The sequence below is a fragment of the Thamnophis elegans genome, chromosome 11 (assembly GCF_009769535.1).
Source record: "Thamnophis elegans isolate rThaEle1 chromosome 11, rThaEle1.pri, whole genome shotgun sequence".
NCBI lineage: Eukaryota > Metazoa > Chordata > Lepidosauria > Squamata > Colubridae > Thamnophis > Thamnophis elegans.
This window is the reverse complement of record NC_045551.1, coordinates 56,186,094-56,209,276: the sequence shown is the minus strand read 5'-3', so window position 1 is coordinate 56,209,276 and position 23,183 is coordinate 56,186,094. Positions and strand designations below refer to the sequence as shown.

At 44.5% G+C, this 23,183-nt stretch overlaps 1 protein-coding gene and 1 non-coding gene across 2 annotated transcripts in view; both read left to right on the top strand.

The window, feature by feature from the left end:
• LMO7 (LIM domain 7) overlaps positions 1 to 23,183 on the top strand; it is a 97,367-nt gene that overhangs the window by 56,952 nt on the left and 17,232 nt on the right. The window contains 12 exon segments of the mRNA XM_032226500.1: positions 92 to 503; positions 3,730 to 4,020; positions 6,918 to 6,970; positions 6,972 to 7,030; positions 8,467 to 8,515; positions 8,517 to 8,626; positions 10,128 to 10,312; positions 12,693 to 12,750; positions 14,148 to 14,204; positions 18,106 to 18,131; positions 18,866 to 18,970; positions 21,485 to 21,577. Coding sequence (XP_032082391.1) covers positions 92 to 503; positions 3,730 to 4,020; positions 6,918 to 6,970; positions 6,972 to 7,030; positions 8,467 to 8,515; positions 8,517 to 8,626; positions 10,128 to 10,312; positions 12,693 to 12,750; positions 14,148 to 14,204; positions 18,106 to 18,131; positions 18,866 to 18,970; positions 21,485 to 21,577 — 1,498 coding nt within the window.
• Positions 19,559 to 19,665, top strand: LOC116515142. The gene has a single exon (XR_004256198.1). It is a non-coding gene; the product is annotated as a U6 spliceosomal RNA (small nuclear RNA).

Below are 23,183 nucleotides of genomic sequence, written 5' to 3'. Positions count from 1 at the left end.
TACACCACACACACCACACACACACACACACACACACACACACAACTTTTGAGGTCATCGGTTACCCAGAGCTATCTTGCTTTTCTTCCAGAGAGAGGCGAGATCAAGCTCCTCTGAGGAATTCTTGGCAGGAGACGGAACAAATGTATTTCTCGAACGATGACGTCTTTCGGGAAGAGAAAGCGTCTCCCAAAGTTTGCATTCCAACCGAGGCAAATGGAGGCTTGAAAAGGGAAGACGACCAGGAGCCGAGGAACCGGAAATCGGAGCGTGGGGTGAAGGATGAGTCTCTCACCTCCGTAGACAGCCTGGCCGGAGAAAAAACGGAGTCCCCTTTGCCCAGTTCCCAGTCCGCCAATGCCCAAACTGGATCTGGCCGCGTTTCAGCCTCCCTATTGAGGAGTTATCAGAAGACGGACACAACCAGGTTGACATCGGTGGTCACCCCGAGGCCGTTTGGAGCCCCTATGAGAGGAATCTCCTCGCTTCCCAGGTCCTTTACGGTAAAAGCTGCCTTGTGTCTTAAGATTTTGGGGGAGCACCTGTGGCTCGTTTTACACTTTAGCCGCTTCTGTATCTGCAGTTACATATCTAAAATATGAAGGAGGAGAGATGATATATGAACAAAATGAGTGGAACAACTTGTCTCCTGTGGTTGTAAATCCTCCACCACTAGAAGTTTTAAAGAAGAGGTTGGATAACCATTTGTCTGAAGTAGTATAGAGCATGATGGTGAAACTTTTAGAGACCGAGAGCCCAAACTGCAACCCAAAACCCACTTATTTATCGCAAAATGCCAACAAGGCAATTTGACCTGAATAATGAGGTTTTACTACCTAAAATAATGATAAACAAGAAGAGTTCAGCTAATTGTTTTAAGAAAAAACATGACAAATGCACTTTTATGCCCCTTCACTTTTTTCTGTTTTTGAAATATTACACTTAGCAACAATAACAAAAAAAGAAAAACTTTTGTAATATCATTTGTTTCTTTCTCTCCCTCCCTCTCTCTTTCCCTGCCTCTCTCTTTCTCTTTCCCTGCCTCTCTCTCTATCTCATTATCTCTGCCGCGCTCTCTCTCTTTCCTTCCCTCTTTCTTTACCTCCTTCTCTCTCTTTCCTTCCCTCTCTCTTTCTCTCCCCTGTCTCTCTTCCCCCTCTCTCTTTCCCTCCCCCTCTCTTTTTCCCTCTTTTTCCCTCCCCCCTCTCCCTCTTCCCCCTTCTCTCTTTCCCTCCCCCCCTCTTTCCCCCTCTCTCTTTCTCTTTCCCTGCCTCTCTCTCTACCTCATTCTCTGTGCCACTCTCTCTCTTTCCTTCCCTCTCTCTCTTCCCTCTCTCTTTCTCTCCCCCTGTCTCTCTTCCCCTCTCTCTTTCCCTCCCCCTCTCCCTCTCTTTTTCCCTCTTTTTCCCTCCCTCCCTCTCTCCCTTTTCCCCTCTTCCCCCCTTCCCTCTTTCCCTCTCCCTCTCTCCCTCTTTCCCTCTCCCTCTTTCCCTCTCCCTCTCTTTCCCCCTCTCTCTTTCTCTTTCCCTGCCTCTCTCTCTATCTCATTCTCTCTGCCGCTCTCTCTTTCCTTCCCTCTCTCTTTCTCTCCCCCTGTCTCTCTTCCCCTCTCTCTTTCCCTCCCCTTCTCCCTCTCTTTCCCTCCCTCCTTCCCTCCCCTCTTTCCCCCTCTCTCTTTCCCTCCCTCCCTCTCTTTCTCCCCCCTCTCTCTTTCTCCCTCTCTTTCCCTCCTCTCTTCCCCCCCCTCTCTCATTCCCTCTCTTCTTGTCATGAAAAACCACAATGGCATATTGGATGTAATCTGCAATTTGCCTGAGTGTTTCAGGAGTATTAGAAAGACAAGATCTATCTCCTTTAGAATTCGAGATAGGTATTGAAATTGGTAACAGCAAATTAAATGTTCCCTCTACTAGGACCGAAAGTTCATTCTTGTTAGGAATCTGCTTGTTACATAATATGGTTGGGTGTCTATAGACACACAAGCGCCTTATGGAGATTTCCAACAGAAGTGGTAAACTACTCACGTAGAAGAATCAAAAGGTGATATTTCACTTTGGATTTGTAACTATTGTCCATTATTTCTATATCAACACATCACACTAAATGTTTTAAATTCTTTATTTGTTTGTAACATGTACCTACCTGTCTATATACTGTATTATATCCTTTCAAACTTAGTCTTTTAATGAAAAGAAGAACTAGAGGTGACATGATAGCAGTAATCCAATATCTACCTGTATCTACCTATATTCTGCCCTGCTCTCCTAGAAGGAAGGCAAGGAGATACATCTCACCACTTAATGCAAACAGGAATTCATGCACAATTCTCAGCTTTGGAGCAATGCAGAGATAGCTGCAAGAAAAGTCAGATCCAATTAAATTAGGGACACATGTGTTTCCCTTGACAGAGGTGGTATTCAGCTGGTTCAGATTCGTTCACCTGAACAGGTAGCGGAAATTGTGGGTGAGCCTGCTCACCGGGCCTTGGCTCTATGCTGTCCTATTTAGACATGTTTTGAGGCCAGGTGCATGCACGGAAAGCATACGCGAGAGCAAAGCACATGCATGGAAGGCTGGCGCGAAGCGAGCGGGGGGCCCATGCAGCGAACCTGTGGTTACAAAATATGAAACCCACTGTTGTTCCTGATCCCTACACTACACTAGCTGTGCTTGGCTTTTTGAGGAATTGGGTACATCTAATCTATTGAAAAGAAGTATTAGGGGGCGAGGTGGTAGCAGTGTTCCAATATATTCCAATAGGACAAGAAGCAACGGATGGAAACTAATCAAGGAGAGAACCAATCTAAAACTAAGAAGTTTCCTGACAGTGAGAAAAATTAGCTAGTGGAGCTGGCGAGCAATCATTATAACTGTGAAGTAGTTGAAATTAATGTATTGAAACCTTAATATGTTCATACATTGTTTGGGCAGTTCACCGACAAAAGGACAACCGACAAAAGCGCGCCCGACTAAACCGCAGTGACAAAACCACGAGTTCTGAACCGCGCCGACGAATGAGCACTGAATCGCGCCAACAACAGCACGCCAACAGAAGGGCGCTGTAAACCTAAACCTAACCCTAAACCTAACACTAACGCTAACCCTAACCCTAAACGTAACCCTAACCCTAAACCTAACCCTAAATCTAACCCTTACCTTAACTTAAATCGCCCTTCTGTCGATGCGCTGTTGTAAATCGCCCTTCTGTCGACGCGCTGTTGTCGGCGTGTTGATGATGTCGCGGTTTTAGCGATGCGGTTTTGTTGGTGCACTTTTGTCATGCGCGCTTTTGTCGGGTCACGTGTTTGGGCTCCTCTAATATTTGAGGGGCTGCCACAAAGAAAGGAGACAACCTATATTCCAAAGCAGCAGAAAGCAAGACTAGAAACAGTGGATGGAAATTAATCAACGAATGAAGCAACCTAGAACTAAGGAATTTCCTAACAATGAGAACAATTAACCAGTGGAACAGCTTGTCTTCAGAAGTTGTGGGCTCCATACTGGAGGCTTTCAAGAAGAGATTGGATAATCATTTGTCTGAATGATAGGGTCCTCCTGCTTGAACAGGGGGTTGGACTAGAAGACCTCCATGGTCCCATCCAAATAACTATTCTATATAACCTGCAGATGATTAGCAAGGCACCTAGGGATGGAAAACCTGGGAAGATGTTCAGTAGATGCTGGCCAGACCAATCTGGTGATGTCCTCTTTTAAATACCTTTCTTCCAGATGGATGCAGCTGTGAAATACAATGGAGGACTGGAAGGGCCCAGGGGTGCTCAGTCAGGGCACAGCAGGGGCTCTGAGCCCAGAACAGGAGGAGTGCAAAGCCAAGGCAAGATGGAGCACCAATGCAGAAGAACAGCAAAACCAGAAGAAGCCACTTGCTGGAGGAGCAGAGAAGTGGAACGCCCGAGTCGGAGCCTAAACCAATCATCACACCAGTACCAACTCAATGACTGTCACATCTTCTGCCCCAAGGAGAGAACTCTTTCAGCGACTGAGGAGTCAAGACGGCACGTAAGTTGAAGGGGTGTTCTCACCTAGGCTTCCCCAAAAACCCCTTTTATTAAACGAATGTGAATTCCTCTCATTCACATTCAGCAAAAGCCTGGTAAACAGTCTTTCAAAGGTGAATTTAGGACCACAGACCTTATCTATCTTGGAAAGCTGCCATGTAAATATTTTCCAAATGAGGTGCTGTGCAAGGAAAGACTTGGCACAGAGTCTCTGAGATTCACGGACAGATCTTTACACTCCTGAAATGAACAAATGAACAAATTGTTTCATGCAAAAGCCCACTCCCCTTTTGCCCCTTTTATTTCCTATGGGAGGGGCCATTCACCGTCCACCTGTGGCTTTACTCCCAAGTCCACCCTGATTTCTTAGCTGTTCTTTTCTTCTGGCAGCTCTGCAAATGCACACATTGGGAACAGGCTCCAGCTGTTCCTCTGCCTCACTGCTGTCTAGGTACAATGGCAACTGTGAACTGTCAGATGGCCCTGGCCCCATCTCTGCCTCTAACACAGAGCCCTCTCTGAGCCTTCTCCAACCTCCAGGGCTGGCCCATTTTCCTCCCCAACCTCCTGACTGTCGACCCTGCTGCCAGCTCCGCTGGCTGCTGGTGAGCCATAACAAGAGCCTCCCATTTTTCCAAAAGAACTAGACATTATTTGTAAGCTGGAGAAAAAACATGGGTAACTTTCCTAGAAATGGTAATTTTGAGATAGATGTCAGCCTTGTGAATAAATGGGAGGTTATTCTATTGAATCACAAATGTGATGGAAGAGTTGGACTTGAAACACTTTTCTAGGACTCTGTGGCTCATAAACTTTGGTACTTACTGTATTTTTGGAGTATAAGACGCATTGGAGTATAAGACGTACCAATATTTTGAAGAGGCAAATTAAAAAAAAAGTTTTTGCACTCTGCAGACCTCCCCAAAAACAACTCTTTTTCATGAAAACGGGCCTTTTTTCCAAAAAGGGGCATGAATAGCCTTTAGGAGGCTTGTAGAGTGCTCCTGGGAGGTGCCCCCCCCCAAATGGCCCATATTTTGTGAAAACGGGCCCATTTTTGTCAAGGGCTTGAATATCCTTTAGGAGGCTTATAGAGTGCTCCTGGGGGCTGGGGGGGGGCTTAAAAAAATGAGCAAAAATATGGTCTGTTTTCACTCATTTCTGCCATTCCCCAGCCCCCAGGGAACTCTCTGAAAGCTTCCTAGAGGCTATGCATGGCCATTTGGGTGAAGGGGCTGGGTTTCGGGAGGCAAAAAATGCTGTATTCAGTGGTAATAAGACACACTCAAATTTTCAGCCTCTTGTTGCGGGAAAAAAGGTGTGTCTTATATTCTGAAAAATACGGCATATCCTATGTGGTGGACTTGTAGCAAAAGCAGAAAATATTGGGAGAAATTACATTGCTTGTTGGAAAAGATAATTAAACAGACTATAGATCCAAAACCAGAATATATCTGTGGGCATAATACCAAAGGATTATGATAAAGTGATTACTATTTAATTTTGCATATACTGACAGCAGCAAGTATTTGCAAAATACTGGAAAAATGAGAACATTCATCAGATGAGGATGTAATTCAAAAACTTTAGATGCGCTTGAAATGGACAGACTACTTTAAAAATAAAAGATAACGAAGACACAGGATATTACTTGAGATGGAATAGAATTTACGATGGTTAGAGATAAGAATTAGAAATTAGAGGAAGAAAAGACTATGAATGTATGTATACATTAAAAATAAAGTGGCTTACAACTGCAATCCTGTCGGTATAGTTAACAAAAATGTAAATAAGCTAATATAAAAGATTCTCGGTTTAAAATTGCTTAGTTATATTATTACTATTGTTTAGTAGTACATGTGTTTATTAGTGTCTTTTCTGATCTTCTTTTTTTTTTGTAAATGACATACCCCGACAAATACACTGTATTCAAAATGTTTATGAATAAAATATATTTAAAAAAAAGACTTTCTCTAGAGAGGTCAGAAGGGGATAGAGAGGGCCACAGCTCGTGAAGAACAGTTGAGGATACAAGAAGTCGCTTCAGAGGTTAATCCTGTGGGAAATGCCTTCCTTGTTTCACTGCTTGTGGGGTTTAGTCCAGGAAGGCCTCGGTTTCCTGTCTTTAAGGACTGTTATATTCATGGACCACCTCTTGTTTTAGTGTTCTGATTGATTTCTAACACAGCAAACAATAGGTACCATATTGTTCGGAAGATAAGGCGCACTGGAGTATAAGACGCACCAAGAGGCAAATTTTTTAAAAAAAGGTTTTGCACTCTGCAGAGCTCCCAAAAACTGCCTGTTTTTTTCGCAAAAACGGGCCCTTCCCCCCCCCCAAAAAGAGGCATGAATAGCCTTTAGGAAGCTTGTAGAGTGCTCCTTGGGGGTGCCCTCCCCAAAATGCCCCCCTTTTTTGTTAAAGCAGGCCTGTTTTTTATCAAAAAAAGGGCATGCAATAGCTTTTAGGGGCTTATAGAGTGATGCTGGGGGGGGGAGCCCTTTTCCCCCTCATTTCTGCCTTCCCCAGGCCCCCAGGAGCTCTCTGAAAGCCTCCTAAAGGCTATGCACGGCCTTTTTGGTGAAGGAGGCAGGGTTTCAGGGGACAGAAATGCTGTATTCAGTGTATAAGACGCACCCAGATTTTCAGCCTCTTTTTTTGCGGGGAAAAGGTGTGTCTTATACTCCGAAAAATATGGTAGGTTTCTTGAATCACTTAAGATGTCAGGAGAGACAGGACATAAACAGTGAAGGCCCCTGCTGTGCTTGAAACAATCTAAAAAGACTAGTTAAGGTAGTGTGAATGAATGACTGTTGACATTCTCTCCTTGGTGTCCTTCCTCCTCCTCCTCCTCCTCCTCCTCCTCCTCCTCCTCCTCCTCCTCCTCCTCTTTTTAGGAGCAGTACAGTGATATGAGAATCAGTATAAATCAGAAACCAGGCAGCAGTCGTACTTGGATTTGCTGTGTCCCAGAATCCTTCTTGTGTCTTCGTGAAATCAATAGAAGAAGGTAAATGCCAGTATTTAACTCTTGCAATTTTGGGGGAAAGGAAAGAGAAAGAAGGGAAGGGAAGGGAAGGAAAGAAGGGGAGCTGGAGAGGAAAGGAAAGGGAAAGGAAGGGAAAGAAAAGAAAAAGGGAAAGGAAAGGAAGGGAAAGGAAAAGAAAGGAAAGGAAAGGGAGGGAAGGGAAGGGAAAGGAAATGGAAGAGAAAGGAAAGGAAAGGAAAGGAAAAATTCAGCTTGCAAGAATGTAAAAAATGTAGGGAGGGTGGACATTGATTTGCTCTAAGTCTCTGTTGGTTCCTTCTAAAGCCTCCAACAATTTGATATTAACATTCAACTGCAAGACCATCTCATCTCCTAGCAGCTTTTACTCTGGACCTCAGGGCAATGCAGGAAATTAGGGCTAACTTTCCAGCCTGGAGTGCCCCATTCCAACATTGATCTTCGCTTACAAAAGGCTTTCTTTTTTTTCCCCAGAAGAAACACCCCTTCCTTAGTGTCGCAGAAATTTTCATGGCACCATCCAGCATTCCAAAGGGGCACTTTGCAAAGGGGTGCCCGCTTGAGCCCAGAGCATTACTTCATCGCACCTCCATCCCACACCTGCTCAAAGGGCGCCCACTCAGCCAGCCTTCCCGTGCAACCCCTACCTCTGAAAGGGAGGCAGCTGTCTTGAGGCTTTAGGAGAGAGGCTTTTGTTCACGCTAACATGCTGTGTGGAAATCTGACTCTGGGTTATTTGGAGGTCTTAGGTGCAGTGGTGGGATTCAAATAATTTGACAACCGGTTCTCTGCCTTAATGATCAGCTGGGTAGGCAGGGCTTGGTGGTCATGTGACTGGGTGGGCATGGCCAACTCGACGCCACTCACGTCAATGGGCGCTTCGCCTTAGCTGCTACAATGTAATAAGGGTCAACTGGAGAGGCAGTTTATGTAAGCAGGGCAATAAAGATCAGGCTAGAAACAAGCACCAGAATGTTTCCTTCCTGCCTTCCTTACAGGATTAGCCCTGTAAAGTGGGGAAAAAATAAAAGGAGATTTCTTCAACAACTGATTCTCCGAACTGCTTAGAAAGTTAACACTGATTCTCCCCGAATAGGTGCGAACTGGCTGAATCCCACACTGCTTATGTGGCTTCATTGCAGAGGTGGGTTCCTACCAGTTCGGACTGGTTGGACCGAACCAGTAGTACTTGGAGGCCTGGGTTGCTGGAAACCGGCAATGAACCCAGGCTTGCCACGCCCCCCAGACCGGTTCTCTTATGGTGGCGGCATCTTGATTTTTCGTTCTGCGCAAGTTTCACTGGAGAAATGTAATTTCCCCCCACTTTCTAATGTTTTGCTCATGCGCAGACCTTTTTAGTTGCAAATGTGCACCTGCATGGAACCGGCAGTAATGTCGGCCGCAACCCACCTCCGCTTCATTGGTTTTTCTCTCAATAGGAAGCCCTGCAGATTTTTGCCAGTTAAAAGTTGGGGACGAAATCCTATCCCGGGAGCACCGGCATTTCATACCTGGAGCAGGACGAGTGGGAAGCAGCCATCAACCAGGCCTTGGAAAATGGATGCCTCGTCATGGACGTCAGGCGGCATGGGAAGAAGGGTGCGTGTGTAATTTACACTGAGGGGAATGCGAATTGTCCTCTTCTCTATATTGTATTATGGTGGGTGACATCTGAATTCTTAACGGGCTTCAGTAAGAGCTGGTGGTTGTTTCCATTCAAAAGTATCTGTGGTTCGTATTTCTGCTCTTGTAAAAAATATATTAAAAAGTATCTGTGGCAAGAAATATATTTATTATTTTGTCATCGTTGCATGAATTGCAGGGCACTAGTGGGTTGAGCAAGTTTACTTTCTAGAAACTTGGGATGTCCTGAAAATGTCCTGAAGTAAAGATGTTCCTGGAAAGGGTTGATTCGCAATGTGCTTTGAATTTTGTCTATTCGTTAGATAGGGACGCGGTGGCTCAGCAGCTATGACGCTGAGCTTGTCGATCACAAAGGTCGACAGTTTGGTGGTTCGAATCCCTAGTGCTGCATAACGGAGTTGAGCTCCCGTTACTTGTCCCAGCTTCTGCCAACCTAGCAATTTCAAAGCATGTAAAAAAAATAACGTAGCAAAATAGGAACCACCATTGGTGGAAGATAACAGCATTCCGTGCACCTTCGGCATTTAGTCATGACCATGGAGATGTCTTCGGACAGTGCTGGCTCTTCCGCTTTGAAACGGAAATGAACACCGCCCCCTAGAGTCGGGAACGACTAGCACATATGTGCGAGGAGAACCTTTACCTTTATTCATTGGATATGTGTGAAGATGGGGGTCAACTCAATTTCAGTTGAGGGCCACCTCAGGATTGTATTTGACCTTGGGAGGGGGAGGATGTGACCAGTTTGACGGCATTCGTATACGGAGTGCCCGTGATTGGCCTGAGTCCTCCGCTAGCAAAAACAGGCTCCAGAGCTCTGTTTCCAGCCGCAATGTCCTCCTGCAACTCTCCGACAGTGAAAATGATGCTACGAGAAACCGCACAGTCCTTCCAAGCTCTGTTTTTGCTGGCAGAGACACCGCAGGCCGGCCCTTCACTATTTCCAGGACAGCCCCTTGGGCCAGATCTAAATGCCCTGTGACCCAGATCTGGTCCTCGGACCTTGACACCTCTGCTCTAAGATCCACTTCACTTCCCAATGTTTGAAATTATTCTAATTAAAATAAAGTTGCTGTTAGTAACTTGCTTTTTTTTTGTGTGCAAGCTTTAACTAATTCTTGCTTTGGGGACAAAGTGGTCTATAGAATCGTGCTGATAGTAAACTTGCTGTTAATTGTGCACTCTTTTGACTAACTCCTTGCTTTGGGGAAAAGGCGGTCTTCTCATAAAAAGCCCTCACAGGTTATTCCACATTAACATCCCAAATCACTCCCTCCTTCTCCTGTCCTCTAATATATATATATATATATATATATATATATATATATATATATATATATATATTTCCCCTCCTTTTTTGTGTTGTTGGGATGTATTTTGGTCAGTTCCCGGTACACGTTGACATTCCCCCCTGTCTCCTTTTTTCAATTTCTTTTGATCTCCACATATCAATCAGATTGGGGCAAAGACCAGCCTTTCCCGCCATTTGCAAGGCACAAAATCCTCAATCTTACCAGTATGGCTACCAACATTATAGGTACCCCTGAAAACAAATGGATTGATGCCACATCAGGAGACCGCACTTCGACACAAAGTCAACAGACGTCAGAAAAGGAGGTGCACAGCCATTTGAAGAATGATGTAAGTGTGGTCGTGTTCCTCCAGAAGAAAGTCTTTTCAACTTCTAGTCATAGCAATAGCAATAGCAGTTAGACTTATATACCGCTTCATAGGGCTTTCAGCCCTCTCTAAGCGGTTTACAGAGTCAGCATATTGCCCCCAACAATCTGGGTCTTCATTTTACCCACCTCGAAGGAGGGAAGGCTGAGTCAACCCTGAGCCGGTGAGATTTGAACAGCCGAACTGCAGAACTGCAGTCAGCTGAAGTAGCCTGCAGTGCTGCATTTAACCACTGCGCCACCTCGGCTCTATAGTCATGGCGATTACAAGGCATAATGCTGTCCTTTTCCCCCTTAAATCTGGATATGTATCATATCCTTCTGTTGGGGTATTTATTAAAGTGACCTGGGGACACGGGAATATCTTAGTGTATTTTGAGAGCCATTTGGGGGATAGTGGTTAAGGACATTGACCAGGGATGGGCTTCAAAAATTGCAGCAATTGGTTCGCTGCCCCGTTGCTGGGTGGGTGTGGCCATGGTGATTGTGGCCTAGTCAGCTTCCTGCACCACGGCGGAGGGGCTGTTCTCCCTCCCCAGGCTACGGAGGCTTTCCTCGAGCCTCTGGGAGGGCGAAAACTGCTTCCCCTGAGGTCCAGAGGCCGGAAACAGGCCCATTTCTGGACTTCTGGAACCTCCGGTAGGCCTGTTTTTTGCCCTCTTCAGGCTCTAGAGGCTTTCTCAAGCCTCTGGGAGGGTGAAGCCTGCTTTCCCCAGGCTCCAAAGACTCTCCGCAGGCTGGAAACAGGGCTGTTTCTGGACTTCCGGAGCCTCCGGTAGGCCCGTTTTCCCCCCTTCCTGAGCCTCCGCATGGGCCCTGAACTTACCTGGCATGTTGAACAGGCCATGTGGAGACTCCTGGGATGGGTGGGATGGGTTGGGAGGAGCAGGGTAGCAATAGCAATAGCAGTTAGACTTATATACCGCTTCATAGGGCTTTCAGCCCTCTCTAAGCGTTTACAGAGTCAGCATATTGCCCCCAACAACAATCCGGGTCCTCATTTTACCCACCTCGGAAGGATGGAAGGCTGAGTCAACCCTGAGCCGGTGAGATTTGAACAGCCGAACTGCAGAACTGCAGTCAGCTGAAGTAGCCTGCAGTGCTGCATTTAACCACTGCACCACCTCGGCTCTCAGGGTGGGTGTGGCCAGCCATGGGTGGCATTTGGGGGTCCCCCAAACTGGGTAGAATCCTATCTAGAGGATTGTTCGAACCCGTGCGAACCCACAGCAGCCCACCCCTGACATTGAGCTAGAAACTGCGAGACCGTGAGTTCTAGTCCTGCTTTAGACATGAAGCCAACGAGGTGACTTTGGGTTCCCTAAAATTTCAGCGACTAATCCAAGCAGTTGCCGGGATTCAAAAGCAGGCGTGCATCCACAACCATTCAATATGAACTAGTTGCCCAAGTGTTTTGATCGCACGACCATGGGGATGCTGTCACGGTCGTAAGTGTGAAAAAGCCAATAAATCACCTTTTCCAATGCCGTTGTAACTTCGAACGGTCACTAAATGAAGTGCTTTAAGTTGAGGACTACCTGTATGTTCATTAGAGTGGTGCAGTGACCTAGAGGTGGAGCTCTCGCCTCTAGGAGGTTGTGAGTTCAATCCTAGGCAGAGGCAGATATTTCTCTCTCTGGGCACAATGAGAATATATCTGCTGAACAAAAACTCCGCATTGGCGACAGGAAGGGCATCTGGCCATTAAAACACTCCGCCAGCTCCATTCAGTTGCCCAGACTCCATCCCGCAAGAGATTATGGGGTCGTTAAAAAGAGAGGACTACCTGTACGATCCGGTTCCACCACAAAACCGCGCCCGACTAAACCGCGCCCGACTAAACTGCGTCGCTGACGTCATCAACAGGGCGACAACAGCGCGGAGACAGAAGCACGCTGTAAACCCTAAACCTAAAATTAACCCCTAAACCTAAACCTAACCCCCCTAAACCTAATCCTAAACCTAACCCTAAACCTAACCCTAAACCTAACCCTTAACTTAACCCTAACCTAACCCTTAACCTAACCCTAAACCTAACCCTAACCCTTAACCTAACCCTAACCCTTAACCTAACCCTAAACCTAACCCTTACCTTAAGTTGAATCGGCTTGCTTTCAAAGCACTATTAAAGCGCCCTTCTTTCTCCATGCTGGCTGTTGTCGCCCTGTTGATGATGTCAGCGACGCGGTTTAATCGGGCGCGGTTTAGTCGAGCGCGGTTTTGACGGGTCACGGTACGATCCTTCTATAGAACTGAATTGCACGTAAAACTTAAAATGCTCTTCTGGGCATCAATTTTCAGAGGGAGATTAAAGCCATTCTCTGCTGTTTTTCCATTTTCAGGGTTCTGAAACAAAAGTCAATGGAATGCAAAATGATACAAGCTCCTATGAACGAAAAGGTAAAACTATCAGGTGTACTTGAAGTCAGGGGTCTTAATTTTTATTAGTTTAGCTGAAGAAAGAGACCAGTTTTATAAACCAGTGGCTCCCAACCTTTGGGACACCAGAGACCAGTTCTGTGGAGAGAGGTTTTTCTGTGGACTGAGGGAGCATGGTTTCTCGTGCTGTTTGCATCCTACGGATGGGGCTTTGCTTATTTGTACGGACTGGTTACTGGGATGCTGTAGACCAGTTCTAATCCATGGGCCAGGGTTGGCGACCCTTGCTATAAACAGTCAAAAATGAATACTTTTTTATTTGCTGCTAATAAAAACATGAGGGACACAGTGGCTAAGACGCTAAGCTTGCCGATCAGAAGGTCGGCAGTTCGGCAGTTCGAATCCCTAGCGCCCCATAATGGATTGAGCTCCCATTACTTGTCCCAGCTTCTGCCAACCTGGCCGTTCGAAAGCATGTAAAAATGCAAGTAAAAAAATAGGAACCACATTTGGTGGAAGGTAACAGTGTTCTGTGCACCTTCGGCAGTTAGTCATGCCGGCCGCATGACCACGGAGAGTGGCTTAATGACACTGGAGATAGTTTCAGCTCCAGCGGTTTGAGCTCTTGCATTGCAGGGCGGGGTGAGTTCCTGCCATTCGTCTCAGCTTCTGTCCATCTAAAAGTTCGAAAGCATATTCTATGCAAGTAGAACCGGGAAGGTTCAGAGCCATCTGACTGCCTGCACAGAGCACCTGCTTGTCTCCCCACCAAAGTGGTACCTATTCTATACATATTCTATGCAAGTAGATAATAGGTACCACTTTGGTGGGGAGACAAGCAGGTGCTCTGTGCAGGCAGTCAGATGGCTCTGAACCTTCCCGATTGCGATGCCCACTTGTGAAGCAGTTCTGGGAAAGAAAGGGGCTTTGGTGACACTGCAGGAAGAAGAGTCTTTCTCTCTGTTGTGAAGCCAGCTCGCCCTCCTGTGGCGCACCCTGGGAATAGCAATAGCAGTTAGACTTATATACCGCTTCATAGGGCTTTCAGCCCTCTCTAAGCAGTTTACAGAGTCAGCATATCGCCCCCACAGTCTGGGTCCTCATTTCACCCACCTCGGAAGGATGGAAGGCTGAGTCAACCTTGAGCCGGTGAGATTAGAACCGCTGAACTGCAGATAACAGTCAGCTGAAGTGGCCTGCAATACTGCACCCTAACCACTGCGCCATTGCTCATAAGATGTCCTATAGCAGGGCTGGTACCTTGTCAAGCCAAATTACTAGTCTGCAACACATTGTAGTATCCTGGCTACTGTAACAACACCAAACAACAACAGCTACTATTATACCTTGGATATTTTCAATAAAATTAGACCACACCACACTGACCTGTTTATATCTCCATATTTTTTTCCAAATAGACACAGAACCTATTTCTTTGAAAAACTTAAAAAGGCGTTCCCAGTTTTTTGAACAAGGTAAAATCAATCAGTATTCCTCCCACCCCCCGCACCCCCAAAGCTAACATTTCATGTAATTTCATGAAATCGTGCCTCCCCCGCCTTCTCTTAATCAGCCTGTGGTGTTGGGTTCTATCATGCCAACTTTCTTACTCTCTTTCCATTCTTTTCCTTAGGAGAATCAGGTTCCTTTTGCAATTCATGGGTGTATCTTTGTGGTAATGGAATTTGTGTGTTCCTTTCCCCCCCTTCAAATCTTTGACACTCTTGATAAGTTCAAATCCTGTTCGTAGCGAGCACCAAATGTAGTACGGAAGATTTTGTCATCCGATTCTCAAGCTTTTCTCTTACATGCTGAAATTTGGCACAAATCTTGTGTTTTATGAAATGACCGGTCTGAAACAAATGATCAAATGTAAAAGTCATATTTATTATTACAATTGGTGCAGCGGTATGGAATACCGTATTTTTCGGAGTGTAAGATACACTTTTCCCTTCAAAAAAGAGGGTGAAAATATGGGTGCATCTTATACACTGAATACAGCATTTATGGCCTCCCCAACCCCGGCCCCCTTCACCAAAATGATCGTGCATAGCCTTTAGGAGGCTTTCAGATAACTCCTGGGGGCTGGTGAATTTTGTCCCCCCCCCAGCCCCCAGGAGTACTATATAAGCTTCCTAAAGGCTATGCATGCCCCCCTTTTTTTCAACCCCCCCACCCCTATTTTCATGAAAACAGGCCATTTTTGGGAGGTCTGCAGAGTGCAAAACCTTTTTTAAAAAAAATTGCCTCTTCAAAACCTTGACGTGCCTTATATTCTGGTGCGTCTTATACTGCGAAAAATACGGTAGCTAGCTAAGGAACAGATGCCTTGTTTCCATGAGGCAATTTTAATCCTTCAAAAACTAAATGAAGTGTTTTGGGCCAGGAATCTTATAACTGAGTTCTTGAGAGTTTCTAGAAGTGTGTTTTGCATGTCACACGTCACCCTTTTCACCCTCACATCAGAAACCTGTGCTTGTTTTATTTGTTGTACGTGGAATGTTTTGAAGTGCTGAAGACAATATTTCTCATTGATGTTCATGTTATGTATTACACAAGGTCTTTTCTCTCTTTCCAATGTTGTTTTAGCATTGTCTTAGTTTCTTCAGAATAATGTTTCCATACAAAAGATGAAAGGCCACTCTTAGTCATAGTTATATCTTGCCCTCAGCATCTCTCACAGGGGTTCTTTTATGGCAAGGTTTTGTGCCTGAGCTGGCAAGAACTTCAGAAGTGCAGGCCAAACTTCTCTAAATGCACAATGTGACTTTATCCAAAAAAAAAAGTAAAGGAGAGGAGAGAAGGAGAGGAGAGAGGAAAGGGAAGGGAAAGGAAAGAAAGAAAAGAAAGCAGCTAGAAAGTTGCAATTTGACTTCTTTGTCCTTTTGGAATCATCTTTTCCCTAGTACCAGGTTTTTGAATAAGGAATGGGACCCCATTTTTAATTTGGTTTTTCTGAGGCAGCTGAACATTTTGCATTAAAGGTTGATTTTTAGCCTTTGCACTTGACGGTGGCAAAAAAAAAATTCTCTCAGGAAAATTAATTTCTCACCTACCACCCCAAAAGAGAAAAGACTGCCCAACTGACAGTTGAAAAAAAAATAAAGCACAGAAATATCCTTATTTGCCTTCCTGCTTTAACTGTTGTGGGATAGCAAATATACTTCAATTATTAATTCATTGCAATTCATGGAAAAGTTTAGGAATTTGTCCATGCATAAAGATAATGCAGGAAGATTTACTGATTTTTATCTTGGTATTTTGATAGATAGATAGATAGATAGATAGATAGATAGATAGATAGATGGATGGATGGATGGATGGATGGATGGATGGATGGATGGATGGATGGATGGATGGATATATGGATATGGAGATGATAGATAGATAGATAGATAGATAGATAGATAGATAGATAGATAGATAGATAGATAGATAGATGATAGATGATGGATATATGATATGGAGATAGATAGATAGATAGATAGATAGATAGATAGATAGATAGATAGATAGATAGATAGATAGATAGATGATAGATAGATAGATAGATAGATGATGGATATATGATATGGATATGGAGATAGATAGATGATAGATAGATAGATAGATAGATAGATAGATAGATAGATAGATAGATAGATAGATAGATAGATGGATATATGATATGGATATGTAGATAGATAGATAGATAGATAGATAGATAGATAGATAGATAGATAGATAGATAGATAGATAGATAGATGATAGATAGATAGATAGATAGATAGATAGATGGATAGATGATAGATAGATGATAGATAGATAATAGATAAATAGAAAGATAGATAAAAGCATTATACTGAAGAGTTGATTTGTATCACATCACTAAGTCTTATCAGCAAGATCACCTAAAAGTTAAAATATAATCTGAACACAGATTATAAATTGGGAAGCAATTGTGGAAAAGCAAAGATGGAGGCCAACACTGCTTCTCAAACTGTCTGGCATGGGAAGGAAGGTTCGGCCAGGTGGGGGTGGTGGCCCAGGCTGATGAGGGAGGAAGTGGGGAAATGAAGGCTGACACCGCAGGAGGAGACAATAAGAAGTCCAGGTCCATGAAGGAGAACCATAGATTACAGTGCGACAGAGCAATTTGGGAGGCCCCGGATCTGGGTCAAGAGAGCTAGGTGTGTGTCCCAATGTAACCATTCTGGAAAATTAAAAAAAAAAGGATTATAAAATTAGCAGTTCTTGAAGTTTGTGGCTCTTCAGGACTGGGATTTTTGCATGAGACAACTGGTGCCAAAAGGATATAAAAAGAGTCACCTGGAATGCTGGGGCTAAATTCCATGTCTGTCTCATGTTAATGCTTTTGGATAAACTACTTATCTGTTAGCCTTGAACTTTCCCTTAGTGTCCGCGGCAATGATGATTTTAAAAATAAAATCTCGGGCCCCCTTCCTCAAAATTGCTCAAAATTCTAGACGTCACCCCATCAGCCTGCCAAGGTTGGTGTGACGTGTTTGTTTTCGACGACCAAAAATGTTTGATTGGTTGGGGATTGGGATATCATTTTGCAAAGAAGAAGATGGTTGGGAATGATGCAGGAATGTGAATTCCCCTGCAAAACAGTATTCTAGCATTCTTGGAAATCATCTTCTTAAAAACGGTCTTCTCAGAGATTATTTTTGGTGTCCTAGCACAATAATCAAGGCAGGTACCACTAATACTTTTATTGTTGCCTATGTATGGCAGACTTGAGTAGAAGAAGGTGCAATTCATGGTGTAAGTATGAAATCAATGCAGTTGGCCTTCGACTTACAACCATAATTGAACCCAAAACCTCTGTTGGTAAAGCAAGAGAGTTAAGTGAATTTTGCCCCATATAACTACCTTTCTTATCACCGTTGTTAAATAATCACTGCAGGTGTTAAGTTAGTCACCTGGTTGTTAAGTGAAACTGGCTCCCCATTTGACTTTGCTTGTCGGAAGGTTGCTAAAGGCAGTCATATGACCTCAGGAGACTGCAACCGTCATAAATATGAATCTGTTGCCAAGCATCTGAATTTTAATCACGTGACCATGGAGACACGACAACCGTTGAAAGCGTGAAGATCGGCCATAAATCACTTTTTTTCAGGGCCGTTGTAACTTTGAATGGTCACTAAGCGAGCTGTTGTAAGTCGACAACTACCTGTAGAAGGCTTTTCCTTTCTGTGACCTTAAGAGCTATTTGTCTTTTGGAAGATGTTAGATGAGTCAGAAAAAGGGGTGGTTTCAGGGCAGCCTTCTGATTTGGATTGAAATGGTTTCTTCAAAGTAAGAGTAACAAAGATTTTCCACTCTCTCCTTGTTTTTGTTCCTTTTTTAAAAAAAATCTTATAAATCATCCAGGAGGCCAGGAACCTGCAATACTTGACGTAAGTAATACTCCATTGTTATTATTATCAGTAACAATCAGTCAAGCAGATGGGTTAGGATAGAGTTGGCATTTGTATCCACCGAGCAAGTCCTTCCCAAGAACCTGAGAGAGGCAGATGCTCCTTCCCTCTTCTTGACAATTTGTTCTCCAAAGTTTTCCTCTCCCTTCTCATCAAGTGGGTTAGATTGGATTCCAGGTGGAAGCTTTATGATTCCCTGAAGGCTAAAATCTATGGTTGTAGGGATTGGGTATGTCCACTTTAATGAAAAGAAGGAGTAGGGGGTGACATAATAGCAGTGTTTTTGTAACAGCAATGGGCTGTTACAAAAATGAGAAGGTCAAGCTATTCTCCAAAGCACCGGAAGGCAGGACATTAAAGAATGGATGGAAAATAATCAATTTAGAGAACCAACCTAGAACTAAGGAGAAATGTCCTGACCGTGAGAACAATTAATCAATGGAATGACTTGTCTCCAGAAGTTCTGGGTGCTCCATCACTGGAGCTTTTTAAGAAGACATTTGTCTGAAATGGTACAGGGTCCCCTGCTTGAGCAAGGGGTTGGACTTAGAAGACTTCCAAGGTCCCTTCCAACTCTACTTATTGACCTGCAAAAAGGTTCAGTACCCATGTTTCCTATCAGAAGGTGAACTCCAGCCCACCCAGCATCCTTCTTTTGCAAGCCATCTGCGGAGAACCCTCTGGGCCTGCTAACCTTTTGTTTCATGTTGCAGCTCCCTGTCCCACCGATTACGCCTTCCAGCCGCTGGAATTGGGATCAAGAGGAAGAAAGGAAAAAGCAAGAGAAATGGCAAGCGGAGCAGGAGCGCTTACTCCAGGTCTGGATGAATAGCAATAGCAATAGCAGTTAGACTTATATACCGCTTCATAGGGCTTTCAGCCCTCTCTAAGCGGTTTACAGAATCAGCATATTGCCCCCACAGTCTGGGTCCTCATTTTACCCACTTCAGAAGGATGGAAGGCTGAGTCAACCTTGAGCCGGTGAGATTTGAACCGCCGAACTGCAGATAACAGTCAGCTGAAGTGGCCTGCAGTACAGCACTCTAACCACTGCGCCACCTCAGCTCATGAAACTGTGTGGTTGCCCTTCCTGCTAGAGCAGAACTTCCTGACTAAAGCATTTCTGGTTGCTGACGTTCCTTCAGGGCCTCCCTTCTAGGTTAAGTAGTTGAGGATGGAAGCCCTGCCCCCAAAATGCTACCTACAGGTAGACCACTGGCAGGTAGGCGATTCTACCCGGATCCATTTGGCTCCCCATCCAGCAGCTACAGTATCAGCGGATCCTTCACCGTGTGAAGTTGGGGATGGTTTGGTGGCTGAATCTTCTTCATAGATCCTGGCGATCCACCTAGAGGAAAGAGCCAATAAAGGAGGATGTTTGCAGCTCAGGGTTGTGATAAAATCAGGTGCTCGCTTCGGCAGCGCATCTACTAAAATTGGAACGATACAGAGAAGATTAGCATGGCCCCTGCGCGAGGATGACATGCAAATTCGTGAAGCGTTCCATATTTTTTTTCTGTGCTGCTGCATTGTCCACAAGGAAAAAAAAATTGGTTACAGAATTATAGCTGAGCACTTGTACCAATTTTTGGGAGATATTTCTAACAATTTTTGGAACATTATATTTACTCATATACTTATCTGCTTTTCACCCACGTAAACAAGGGAGTGACCCTAATAGTTTGAGGATATGTACTGTATTTTTCGAAGTATAAGACAGACCGGAGAATAACACGTACCAAGATTTTGAAGAGGCAAATTCAAAGAAAATTTTTTGTACTCTGCAAACCTCCCCAAAACAGCCCACTTTTTTCACAAAAACAGGCCCATTTTTTTGTCAAAAAAAGGGCATGCATAGCCTTTATGAGGCTTGTAGAGTTCTGCTGGGGGCTGGGGTGGCAAAAACGAGCAAAAAACAGCCTCTTTTTCACTTATTTCTGCCCCTTACAGTCCCCAGGAGCACTCTCGAAGCCTCCTAAAGGCTATATGTGGCCATTTTTGCAAAGGGGATGGGGTTTCGGGAGGCCAAAAATTCTGTATTCGGTGTATAAGATGCACCCAGATTTTCACCCTCTTTCTTGAGGGAAAAAGGTATGTCTTGTACTCCGAGAAATGCGGTATTTTCTTAACAGGGATGTTATTATCCACTATTAATGTCAGTACTATTTTTTTAAAAAATATATTGTAAAAAGTGATGTCTATTGTTGGTCTATGACCGTGGTAAAGATATATTCTATTCTATTCTGTGATAAAATCACAGTGATTTTATCCAGACATTAAGACAAGGTGCTGTCAAAAGCTTGGGACAAGTAATGTGTCATCCAGCTATGATGCTTGTTGGGGGACTCAATGTAATTGAAAAGGTGAAGTAGGCCGGGTGGTAGTGGAGCTATTCCACACACAGCACACTGGCACTTACCTCAGGGCCCCCACAGTCAGACCATCCATGCCCCGACACGCGCCTCATGGTGGCATCACCATTGACAACCATTGGCAGCAGGAGCCCACATGGCCACCGGCCCACTTCTCTTGTTTGCTTGCGGCCACAATGGAGCAAGAGACTGAGTGGTGTGTTGGTGCCACAGGCGCGAGGCGAGATGAGGCGGGTGTGAGGGCATGGAAGGGCTGGCGGTGATAAGGGTGCATGGGGCAGGTCCACGCCCTTACCTCGCCTTGAGGCCGCAGGTCCACTCCCACACTTTGCCCCTGGGGCGCTGCTCCTGCCCTGCCACGGGCAAGCAGAAGAAGGGGGCTTCCCGTACATGGGAGAAAAAAAAAATTAAAACACCCCCAAAAATAAGCCCTAGTGCTTATTTTGGCCCCCAAAAGAAAATAAGGCCTGGTCTTGTTTTGGGGGAAAATAGGGATTAAGGTGGGAGGGAGGGTACAAAAATGATAACGAAAGTTGTCCTCCAATGATGAGACTGGAGAATAACCTCCAAAATCCCTTCCAGTTCTGTTATTCTATGTAACAGTTATAAAACGGTTGCAACACGGATGTGGTTATGGGGTGGTTGCACAACTTGTTTAGTGTGCGTGCAAAGGGTTTTGTGCCAGGTAGTTGGGAAAAGGCCATTGCCGTTTCCTTTGAGAGACGAGGTGCAGCCAGAGCCCAGGAGGCCAAAATGCCTACAAGCAGCTACTTCTATCTCATCTCAGGGTGTTTAATTCCCTTGCGTTCCCATCCATTCCTTACTCCAACCCTTTGCGGGGTGCTGCTAACCAAAGGGGAACAGCTTGCTGGATGTGTCAGCAGGGAAAATACCTTGCTTCCTGGGGTTCCTCTTTGCATTTGTACTAAGACTTTGTCTTGATTTGCTTCTCCCCATCAGGAGCAGTATAAGCGTGAGCAAGAGAGGCTTAAGGAAGAGTGGCGGAAAGCCCAGCAGGAGGCGCAAAAGGACATCCCCAGTTACTTAAAGGAGGTCAGTTCTCAGCAGTGGTGGGTTTCCAAAAATTTTGGAACCTATTCTGTGGGTGTGGCCTCCTTTGTGGGAGTGGCTTGCCGGCCATGTGACCTAGTGGGAGTGGCTTGCCGGCTATGTGTTTTCTTTCTTTCTTTCTTTCTTTCTTTCTTTCTTTCTTTCTTTCTTTCTTTCTTTCTTTCTTTCTTTCTTCCTTCCTTCCTTCCTTCCTTCCTTCCTTTATTTCTCTCTCCCTCCCTCCCTCCCTCCCTCCCTCCCTCCTTCCTTTTGTCTTTCTGTCCCTTTTTTCTTTTTTTCTTTCATCTCTCTCTCACTCTTTTTCTTTCTTTTTTCTTTTTTTATTTATTTATTTCTTCCTTTCTTTCTCTCTCTCTCTCTCTGTGTGTCAGTCTGTCTGTCTGTCTGTCTCTGTGTGTGTGTGTGTGTGTGTCAGTGGTGGGTTTCAAAAAATTTTGGAACCTCTTCTATAGGTGTGGCCTGCTTTCCGGGTCCACTGGTGGAACCTCTTCTAACCGGTTCGGTAGATTTGACGAACCGGTTCTACCGAATAGGTGCGAACTGGTAGGAACCCACCTCTGGTTCTCAGCCTTTCTGTGGTTTGACCTCTCTGGCAGGAATCTGCTCCTGAGCTTGTCAAGGCCGTTTCTAAAGCAATGCATTTGGAAGGCGGAAGTGCAAACCGTTCTTTGTTGAGAAAAAGCTGAATACAGAGAAAGCATAAACCTCACACACAAAACTCCAACAACCTTGCAAAGTGTTTTGGTAGCCAAGAGAACGGTGTGCCTGGACAGGTAGCATAAACCCGGCAAGAAAACTCTTTGCCTTTCCTTAGGTGTCAATAAAAAAAAAATCACGAATGAGCTGCCAAAATCTAGGAATTGTTCTCAGAGTTGGAAATTAAAATTAAAATTGGATTATTATAAAATATGGAATAGAATGTAGAATGGAACAGAAGCCAAAACAGGAAATAGAAGTCTTTTTTTTTTTGGCTTTTTTAAAACTAGTATTGAATAAAAATTAACCAAAGTTACTAATTACTATTAAGCTTAAAGCGTTGACCATAATGTGAATATAATGGTGATATGAACACATTATTATTGTTACAACTGTGAATTCAACTGTTATTACACTATTACAGGTGTTAAAAACGCTAGGAAGGCAATGTAGAATAGAGAACTATAGAAGCTAAATGTATAAGTTGATATAGAAGGCTGTAAAACTATTTTATATTGTAAAAAAAAAAGAAACTTAAAATTAGGAGAACTTCTGTTCTAACCACAGTAGCTGTGTTCCAATATCTGAGGGGCTGCCAGAAAAAAGAGAGGGTCAACCTATTCTCTTTTTATTTCTGTAACATCCATCCATGCTTCCTTGAACCTTCTACGGTTCAAGACTGTCAAGTGACCAAGCCTTCTATAGGCTTGCACCAGACAAAGACTGGGGAGTCTCATAGGTCCAAATCTACTCTCAGCCACGGGTTTTCTGTGTGTTTTCAGGCCACTCCTTCTCTCCCTTTAAACTAAGATTAGTAGGAGCCTGGAGGCCAAAACATACAAGAACCGTTGCATGGATTGGGTCTGTCTAGTGAAGTGAAGGACTAGGGGTG